General features: G+C 36.7%; 1 protein-coding gene across 1 annotated transcript in view; it reads right to left on the reverse strand.

Annotated features, from left to right (window-relative positions):
• LOC149948129 (sodium-dependent proline transporter-like) overlaps positions 1-10,208 on the reverse strand; it is a 40,499-nt gene extending 30,291 nt beyond the window's left edge. The window contains exon 1 of the mRNA XM_090173000.1: positions 9,767-10,208. Coding sequence (XP_090029126.1) covers positions 9,767-9,880 — 114 coding nt within the window. The 5' untranslated portion in view covers positions 9,881-10,208. The remainder of the gene's footprint in view (positions 1-9,766) is intronic.
• Positions 10,209-10,929: the final 721 nt, after the last annotated feature.

Below are 10,929 nucleotides of genomic sequence, written 5' to 3' on the forward strand. Positions count from 1 at the left end.
TACCTTAAGGCTGGACTGCAATAGCGATCAAACTTCACTAAAATGCTTAAAGGGAACTGATATGGTAAACGAATATAAGGAACATCATATGTAAAAAGGCATAATGGTTATTTTTGTGCCTGTAAACTTGTATCGGGGTTTTATTACACATTTTTAGTGTTCAATTTGATAAGTCGAAAAAACGTCAGATGATGACTTAGGCCTAAGGTAGTGCCTTGGGTATTAGCCTAGCTGATTATTATTATTATTATTATTATTATTATTATTATTAAATCTAGAGGGCCGCCAAACTAAACCTAATTAAAAAAATCTTTAAGCTCCTAGGAAATGGTACGAATAAAATTTTAAGATATACCTAAGAATATGACAAAACGAACGACGGACACTGTTGCGAAGATTATGTACACATTATAGTAAGACAGAATCAAAGATTTTACGACACAAATAAGTTAAAGGCCGACTACATAAATCGTCGGTTTACTCTGTCTTTCACTGGAAGTAGGCTAACTGCAATACACGTGTGCCATGCAGTCAGCCTACTTCCAGTGAAAGACCGAGAAAACCGAAGATTTATGTTGTCGGCCTTTAATAAGTTGAGATTAAAATTAGGTGTGAGAGTTCAGAGAAAGATAGTACTATGACGAAAAAAGGCATGTCAACCAAAATTTGTACCAACTTCGTTTTATAGCCTTTAACAGGAATCCATACCTCTACTTGGAATGCTTATCTTGCCGTATCGCGTGTAGTAAGATCACTCTGACGGCTTTGGCCCCGCCTACGAGAAAAAAAATCCTCTTTGCGCGCGCTCCCCTCTCGCGTTGTTGTTTGTTAAGTTAACATAGTGACGTCAAAAAACCGTCAGCCACATCGAGACGAAAATCTGCCGCGATAAGCATTCCAAGTAGGGGTATGGATTCCTGCCTTTAATAATATTTGTCATTTCTTTAGTATCTTGTGTAAAAATATCGATCAAACATCGAAATTAATTCCAACTTAAGTAGGCTACTATTTAACAAGAAAATAAAGGTTTTATATACTAAAAGTAGTATATCGAACCTAGTTTTGAGTGAACGTTTAAAGTTTTATAAGGCCGAGAATAAATTCTACTGAACATCCGTAATAATGATAATTATAAAAAAAACAGTTGAATTTTGAGCATCTAAATCAATTTAATTTACGTTAGATAGTAAAATTTTGAAAATTAATAATTTAATTGAAAATTATTATTTCACTCATCTTAAATCACAAATAGAACCAGCGACATCCTTAAAGAAAATATTCACGATCATCACAAATCACCAAATAATCAAGGCCCAGTTTGTAATCCATAACTAAAGAAAAAACTACATATCAACTTCAGCTAATCATGGATAGTAGATTTTAGAGGATCGGTAAGAAGCCTGGTTTTTAGCCCCCGTAAACCAATCACACTAAGGGAGTCGGCCAAGGTTATTTGAAAAAAAAACAAGTATCGCTAAGAGTGGACGATACTGTTCGAAAAAAGAAAAAAGATAAACACGAAGTACATTTTTACGCCAAAAGGTGCGTTTTTACAGATTAAATATGATATACTAAATATCAGTTGATAGTTTTTATCGAATTAAAAAACCGAAATTAAAAATTACTAAAATATAAAGCGCAAAAAATTACGTAACAATATCAACCGCATTAGATTGCCAGTTTTAAATTTTAAGATCACGTGGTACAAACGACCTTGCAAGGCTCCCTCGGAGTCTCTCGAGCTGATTGATACGCGGGAGAAATAAAATGCACTGTGGAAGGCTATCGAAAACCTGTCCTCTTAATTTACTGTCCATGAGCTAATCATTAATTTATAATTTGTTTTTGTTGAGCAAATCATAAACAACGTACACAGTCCGGACAGTTCTTTACAAATGTAGCCTCTGGACGTATGCCATGCTTTTATTTTCATATTTAACCCTATTAAGTACATTTCTCAGGATTGCTAAAACAGTTAGGTAAAATTATTGAACGAAAACGTTTTATTCCTTTAAAATTATGTAATTATATTTACCCTATTAAATTAATAATAAAATATTCCAACAGTTATTCGTAATTTCCATAAAAAATCCCTATTGTGAATTGGGTGCCACATGCACTCGGCAAGGTACTGTTATTTTTGCGATTTCTAAATGTAGTCATTGAAATTAAAAACCTGATGTGATCATTGTACCTTCAAATTGGTTTTGAAAAAATTTAGAACGGCACACTTTATGCCTTTTATAAGTTCAAGATTAGAGTAAAAGTAGAACTAGTAGAAATGCAAACTACTTAAAATAAACTAAGTTATTCCAAGAAAATACAAAGTATCACTTCACCAGTCGAATGTGTCCAAGGACTTTCAAAATATAAAATATTAAAGATTTGCTATCCCTAAATCTTAAACTTATTTTCTACCCTTCGCTCTAAGTCTAATTTAATAGTATTGGTTTCAAATTAAATATTAAATATTCTAGCCTTGAAAAACAGATTGCTTACAACGTTTAGTATACCGTCCAAACAAACATTTGTGTTCGGGCAACCCGTTTTACCACGTTGTTTCTAATTGGCTAATAAATAAAAATAACCTTCAACAAAACCATTGGGGTCAAAACCTTTCAAATTTGCATATCAATTTCTAATGGTGATTACGTTGTGGTAGGCCTATGGTGATGCCTTAAGTATTAGCCTAGCTGATTATTTATTTATTTATTTATTTATTTTATCATTCTCTCGCATTCTAATCAACCAATCAAACCAGCTATAACCGTTAAGCCTAATGTAAGTCGAAGAAAATACCTTCCAAGGGAGCCTGCAAAATAAACGATGAAGATTTTGCGCTCTTCTGTTTTCGGGGCTTTTTTCTCCTCTTTAGCCGCGGTGTTTCCCTCTTCTTGTTAAAATATTTGGCTGCGTTGGAGGAGGACCGGGCCATGGCGGATAACTTTAACTGGCAACGAAGGCTAGCGAGAAATTCCTTCATGAGGTTGGCGATGCTCCAAACCCCCCCCCCCCCGCCCCCGCTTCAAAAGTCCAGTTTATTTCCCTGCGGCTCCAATATAGAAAATAGGTTTTTTGCGAATTTTTATCTCCAAGCTTTAGAAACACTTTTACTAAACTTTCAATTTCTTCCTTTTCTAAAAGAATTTGGGAATTCGCTAAGAATGACCTGCAGGGGTCGCTGTTGTTGTTACTACGAGTTTATACGGTTTAGTTTTTATGTTACGGAAAAGTGAGGATTTCGGTTAAATTTCTTCTTTGAATGGCTAACTACTTATACCTTTAAATGGAACGAGGTTTCAATTTACTCGAATTTGGAACCTTTAAGTAAATCTTTGCTTCAATTTGTTCGAAATTGGAACCTTTGAATGAAACTTTGTTCCAATTTGTTATAATTTAGAATCTTTAAAAAATTTGTAACCTTTGAATCATAATATGTTCAAATTTGTAACCTTTGAATCAAAATTTGTTCAAATTTGTAACCTTTGAATCAAAATTTGTTCCAATTTGTAACCTTCGAATGAAACTTTGTTGCAATTTGTAACCTTTGAATCAAACTTTGTTCCAAATTGTAACCTTCAAATGAAACTTTGTTCCAATTTGTAACCTTCGAATGAAACTTTGTTCCAAATTGTAACCTTCGAATGAAACTTTGTTCCAATTTGTAACCTTCGAATGAAACTTTGTTCCAAATTGTAACCTTCGAATGAAACTTTGTTCCAATTTGTAACCTTCGAATGAAACTTTGTTCCAAATTGTAACCTTCGAATGAAACTTTGTTCCAAATTGTAACCTTCGAATGAAACTTTGTTCCAATTTGTAACCTTCGAATGAAACTTTGTTCCAAATTGTAACCTTCGAATGAAACTTTGTTCCAATTTGTAACCTTCGAATGAAACTTTGTTGCAAATTGTAACCTTCGAATGAAACTTTATTCCAATTTGTAACCTTCGAATGAAAATTTGTTCCAATTTGTAACCTTCGAAAGAAACTTTGTTCCAATTTTTGCTAAGTTGCCACCTTTGAGTGAAACTTTGTGCCAATTTGTTCTAATTTGCCACCTTTGAATGAAACTTGGTTCCAAATTGTTCTAATTTGAAATCTTCGAATGAAACTTTGTTCCAGTTTTTTCGGATTCTATAGCTTTAACTGTTCGTAATTCAAATTAATTTAAAATTATTCTAATTAGCTTATTTCCGGCTTAAAACGTATTCGAAAGACATTCGGGCTTCTCTATTTTACGCTGCCATAAAATGATAAAATATCTTTCGTAGTCTAGTTGTAAAATCCAATATTCTTAAAGTCTGAAGAGCGCCAAAGCCCTTACAACAGAAGCTAGAACCGTTATCTTTCAAGTTCAAGCGGCAGAGTTTTTAGTATTTTGTGAGGATGATTTTCAATCACTCTCTGGTTGGAGGAAAGGAAAAAGAAGGTAAAGAAAAACAGTGTCAAAAATAATTCTCTCGCAGTTTTTGGGATCACAGATCTATGCGTCCCCCAAAAGTCACGGAATGCGGTTTTTTTTCTTCAAAAAAGCGGAAAACGACGATTTTACGGCTGTTCTAAAGTCAATGACGTCACCCGAGGATGCTGTAGAAGATCCCTTTTATTTTTAAGCCTCAATTCCTAAAAAAATTTACAAGCTTCCAAGTTCAAGATGGAAAACGATAAAATATTTCGCAAGCGGTTAAAACTAAAATATTTATCCTTATAATTTTGCCCTATAGGATTGTTTCCCTAATAGAGCATAGTTTTTCCAATAAAGCTTAGTTTCTCCAAATGTTGGTCGGTTAATTTAGTATCTCAATTTTAAACGAGAAAAATAAATATTAAAGTCTTATCTTTTTGAAATAAAGTTGTATGATTTTCTACCCCTAATTGCTAGTGACATAATCGATTTACTTTTAACAAATGAAAAAATTTGCAAGTATAATTATACTTGCAAATTTTTGTTGATTTCATTAATGGGAAGATTTTAACGTATAATTAAGAAATGGAAGGATTTGTACGTATAATTAAGAAATGGAAGGATTTCTACGTATAATTAAGAAATGGAAGGATATGTACGTATAATTAAGAAATGGAAGGATTTGTACGTATAATTAAGAAATGGAAGGATTTCTACGTATAATTAAGATATGGTAGGATATGTACGTATAATTAAGAAATGGAAGGATATGTACGTATAATTAAGAAATGGAAGGATTTGTACGTATAATTAAGAAATGGAAGGATATGTACGTATAATTAAGAAATGGAAGGATTTGTACGTATAATTAAGAAATGGAAGGATTTCTACGTATAATTAAGAAATGGAAGGATATGTACGTATAATTAAGAAATGGAAGGATTTGTACGTGTAATTAAGAAATGGAATGATTTCTAAGTATAATTAAGAAATGGAAGGATTTGTACCTATAATTAAGAAATGGAAGGATTTGTACGTATAATTAAGAAATGGAAGGATATGTACGTATAATTAAGAAATGGAAGGATTTGTACGTATAATTAAGAAGTGGAAGGATTTCTACGTATAATTAAGAAATGGAAGGATATGTACGTATGATTAAGAAATGGAAGGATTTGTACGTATAATTAAGAAATGGAAGGATTTCTACGTATAATTAAGATATGGAAGGATATGTACGTATAATTAAGAAATGGAAGGATATGTACGTATAATTAAGAAATGGAAGGATTTGTACGTATAATTAAGAAATGGAAGGATATGTACGTATAATTAAGAAATGGAAGGATTTGTACGTATAATTAAGAAATGGAAGGATTTCTACGTATAATTAAGAAATGGAAGGATATGTACGTATAATTAAGAAATGGAAGGATTGGTACGTGTAATTAAGAAATGGAAGGATTTCTACGTATAATTAAGAAATGGAAGGATTTAATAATAATAATCAGCTAGGCTAATACCCAAGGCACCACTTTAGGCCTTAGTCATCAAGCGACTTTTGAAGCCATTAATTCAGGTGACCGAGTTACAATGCGTAGGAGGGTGGTGGCAACTTGCAAGCCCCACATGCCACGCGAGCCAACAGCTCCCTACACTCACTATTACCGTTAACCTCAACATCTTTTTATGGAAAGGGAAACCGAAGAGCTCGAGGGAAAACCCCTTAAACCAGTGGGGAGAGAACTTGCAAACTCAACGCGGAAGGAGTTGTTCCGAGTTTTCACCCAGTGCCACAAGCAGGGATTGAACCCGGCTCCTCTTGCTGCGAGGTGAAAATGCTAACCACTCCGCCACTCCGCTGAAATGGGAGTATATGTACGCATAATTAAGAAATGGAAGGATTTCTACGTATAATTAAGAAATGGAAGGATATGCACGGATAATTAAGAAATGGAAGGATATGTACGGATAATTAAGAAATGGAAGGATATGTACGTATAATTAAGAAATGGAAGGATTTTTACGTATAATTAAGAAATGGAGGAATATGTACGTATAATTAAGAAATGGAAGGATTTGTACGTATAATTAATAATAGGTATCATTTGGTGAGAGAGGTGAAACAAACAAATGCCTTTAGTGAAATTGTCTTAAATTAACCGCAGCTGTCGTTTAAAGATTAAAATTTTATCCACCGTTTTCCAAGTTGGTGTCCGATTTCAACGAAAACTAAATTTATTTTCTGCTACAGCCTAAATCGAAAATCTCAGATAAATCGACTAAATATTACATCATTTGTAACGTCAGAAACGTTTAGATTTTATTATCCGCCAAGATGATGTTGGATCTAAAAATAAATCCCTAAGATTCATATGTAGGGTGTGAGCAGCTAACATAGAAATCTCATCTAAATCAGTTACAAATTGTGGTAGTTAACTAGTCACGAACGTCTTGGGTTTTTTAATCCGCCATTTTCCAAAATGGCGTAGAATTTATATCAAAAACAGGTGACATCTGCTGGCTTTGACGAACTAACACAGAAATCTCATCTAAAATGGCTACAAATTAACTAAAGTTAATGAAGCTATCGCGTCAGGACCGTCTTGGGTTTTTAATCCACCATTTTCCAAAATGGCGTAGAATTTCAATCAAAAACAGGTGACATCTGCTGGCTATAACGAGCTAACAGAGAAATCTCATCTAAAACGGGTAGAAATGACCGAAAATTAACGAAGCTATCGCGTTAGAAACGTTTAAATACTTTAATGCACCATTAATTCAAATTGGTGCGCTGAGTTTACAAGTTCTCTCCCCACTGGTTTAAGGGGTTTTCTCCCGAATTCCATAAAAACTTTTGAGGTTAGCGGTAATAGTTAGTGTAAGGAGCTGTTGGCTCGCTTGGCATGCAGGGCTAGCCACCACTCTCCTACGCCTTGTAACCAAGCCACCTGAATTAATGGCTTTAAAAGTCACTTGAGGACTTAGGCCTAGCTGATTATTATTTTTATTATTATTATTATTATTATTGCTAAAATGGCAACGTTTTCGGACAAATTTAGTGTTAGCTATCGCATCGGGACAAAACACGTAAACCCACAAAAACGATTTCCAAAGCTTACGAGTCCTTCGCTCGGTGTACAAGTATGAATTTAGTTTTCGAAAACTCTCTTAAAGAATTTCGCTTTCGTTTGCAAAGAAGCTTAATTTTCTTTCTGAATGTATTTGCCCAAAAAACTACTTAGAAGGTTTTTTCTACGACATATTTCAACTTATCGAATCCATATTGCTGAGCACTTTTCCATTAGCATTCGGATAAAAATAAACTTTTCTCATTAGCGGTAGCACGCTCAACCTTGACTAAGTAACCTAAATTATTTGGATTGTAGCGCGTTTCAGATCGATTTAAGCCAACAGCGTGCCTGCAGAAATTCAACCTTCAACAGTCTGATGTAAGGGCGCACGAGCGCAACGCCAGACGATCGCTTACGCCTAACGCGTACCAAGAAATACCTTCGCACTCACCGAATTATTAAAAGTTTCGGCCCGGAGAGTCTAGCCAATCGTATCAATCACCTATCACGTGACTTGACCGCCACAATAGACCGCGCAGATTTCACCCTACTCGCGCCTTTAATACAAAGATGGAAAAACCGAGGCTTAGTGTGGGTTTCAGACTGATATGGGATATCTCACTTATAATAATGAAATGCTATCCAGGGTTTTTTAGGTAAATTCGATTGGGCCAAAGAGTAACGCGGCGTGTGAATAATGGATGTTAGGAGTAATATCGCGGTTAGCCAAGGTCCAAAAACCATCAAATTAAAACCCCGCCGGGTTCTTTTTGGGCACTTGCCAGATCTTAGTCCCAGCCATTTCCTAACACGCGCTGCTGTGTTCCTGACCCCTCCCCCCTCCCCCCTCCCAACCCGATCTAGGATGGACTGCAGAGAAGACCTCCTATTTTATAGGAGAGGAATAGCCCTTTCAAAGCCGTGGAAATATTAATAACACTGGATGAAGGCTGATTTACGGGATTTTACTAGAGCATGTTGGAAAGAAATATAAAGAATAAATTACGTGACTAGAGGGAAAAGTACCATAAAAAGGTCTAATGTAAATTTAATGAATAATATTTTATTTCTGATATTTTTTTTGTAATGCTAGAATGGAATAATAATGCGGGAATCAATGATAATTAGTTTTTTTTAAATTAAAGGGGAACGGCCAAGCTTTTCGAAATATGGCCTTATTTCCGTATCAAAAGATTAACAAGACGTTCAATATACTAACACGTACCTTTTTTTGTCTTGAAAAAATAGCTTTTGGCCCAAAAAGTTGAAACGAAAAATAACGCCAGGTGTTTGGGTTTGAATTTTCGCCGCCATCTTAGGGGCTGCCGCCAGCGCCCCTAACCCCGTATGAGCGTTTTGCGAACTATCCTAACTTTTAAAATCGCGCATTTTAGGCTTAGGTCTCTTATAACTGGAACGTGCCGCGCGTGCAAAACAAATTTTTTGCGTCTTCAGCAGCGCGCGCTTTTACGTTGTTTTACTGTCTCACCGACTTCTCACCAGGTGTCGCGGCGGACGCGCGCTTTTCGATTTCCCGAAATTTCTTTATTTTATGCGGTTTTCGCCATAAATTTTAGTTTTTAATGGGCTATAGGGCTATCTAACTGGTTACAGCTTGACCGTTCCCCTTAAACTTATTTCTATATTTCTACTATTGGCAATTTTTATTTTGAAAAAATTATTGATTTTTAGATGATTATAAAATTTATAGTAGATTAAGTGGATGTTAAATTTGGTTTTTAGGGGTTTATTTTTAGTTGTAGACGTAAGGGCATTCGCGCATTTTCTGCGGATCTACCATTCGTGTCGTATTTACGGTTAGGTAAAAGAAAATATGTTAAGTTTTCTGTCCCGTGTCGAAGTTTGGAAGATCTTTAAAACGCTTGTCTAATTTAATAGAATAGTATTTGCCAAAGTTCGAATTTAAATAAATTAATATATAAATCACAAATAAAAAACTGCCGGTATTATTTTTGCAATTTGAATAAATACTAAAGCGATGTGAACAGAGCCTATTTTATGGCCTTTGAGGCGTTACGTTCCACACAGAGAAAATGGTGCAAAAAGAAGAAAATAAAAATATCGTGCTAATCGTGCTAAAAATACAAGTCGAATTTATTTTATCGATCTCGTAATTCAAATATAAATGCACGAAAGGAATTCTTCAAAAGAGAACTCAAAGACTAGGAAAAAATATGATCTCAATTGACAAGATAAACAAATGGTACTAAAAGTAACCGGTAAGATTCGGTAGAAATGGTAAAGGTCATGCGAAAGGGTGTACCTGATCTGGAGAAGTGGGGGTTCCGGCACCGAGTGAGCCGACGTCGGAAGAAGTGGCCAGGAAGTGGACCCGGCTGCTGGCCGAATGGCTTCTCGGGAAGTGTTTACCATCCATAAGGCGCGCCAAGCTCAAACCACCCGCTCGAAAACCCGAACTGGAAAAGAACGCCGAAAAGCAAAGTAGACTAACAAAACTGTACGCTGAATCAGAAAAGTGACCCTCGGGCCGCCGTCGCTGTTAGCCGGCTAAAACATCGCGATGACTGTGACTGCCGTTGTGACGAGAAATCGTGCTTCGATCGGGTTCCGGGGCCTCCATCCTGTCGCGTGCTCTTTGCCGGCGACCACGAGATTTTCGCGTCCAAAGCCCGCGTTTCTAGCTCGAAAGGATTAGAGCGATTTTCGCGGGAAACGCCACGAGCGCGCACTCTTATTTACGCGCAGATCCGGCTGCGCGGAAGACGCCGAAAAGAACGCGATATTACCGCGCGGCGGGGGGTTGCACCGCGCACGCGTGCGTGGGAATTTCAATACGAAACGACGCTGTTTCGCGGTGGAGGATGCGGAGGGATTCCGAGAGGCTGCGGAGGAATGGACAGACATCCCTCTCATCCCCCCACCCCCTCCCTCCGTCCGTGTCCTAGAAACGAAGAGGCCGATAGAGAAAAACTACCAGGATTTTGGCGCGTCGATTAAGCGGAAGAGATTCCTGATCGATTAATCGTTCTACGATCGCGTAGCGTGCGAAGCGCGCGTGTTTCCCGCGCTCGACGGCAGATCGACCGCTCCGCTACTCCATTCCCCCCCCCCCCCGGATGACGCAATTCTAGCCCACTGCCTCCCTGCTCTCAGCACCTTGACGTTCGTTGTGCGGTCGTAAGAAAATGCAAATCAAGCTGCGCTCGCTGAAAGACGTGGAGGGGGGGGGGGGGGTTAGTGGGAGTAATACGGGGGCCCTTAGCGTGTACCTTACATGAACTGTTAATTTAACTAAAAATTGAAATGAAAAAGGGATGTTCGGACGAGATTGGGCAATTAATTAAAAAACTAACCATTAAAAAAGTCACCACTGCTAGTAATCATTTCAATATAGCACACTTTTAAATGACTAAGTAAACCGGTATTAGAAAAATATTTTCAGAAAAACATTTAAAAATAAGAAAA

The sequence above is a fragment of the Leiobunum rupestre genome, chromosome 4 (genome assembly GCF_980474605.1).
Source record: "Leiobunum rupestre chromosome 4, qqLeiRupe1.1.hap1, whole genome shotgun sequence".
Taxonomy (NCBI): domain Eukaryota; kingdom Metazoa; phylum Arthropoda; class Arachnida; order Opiliones; family Sclerosomatidae; genus Leiobunum; species Leiobunum rupestre.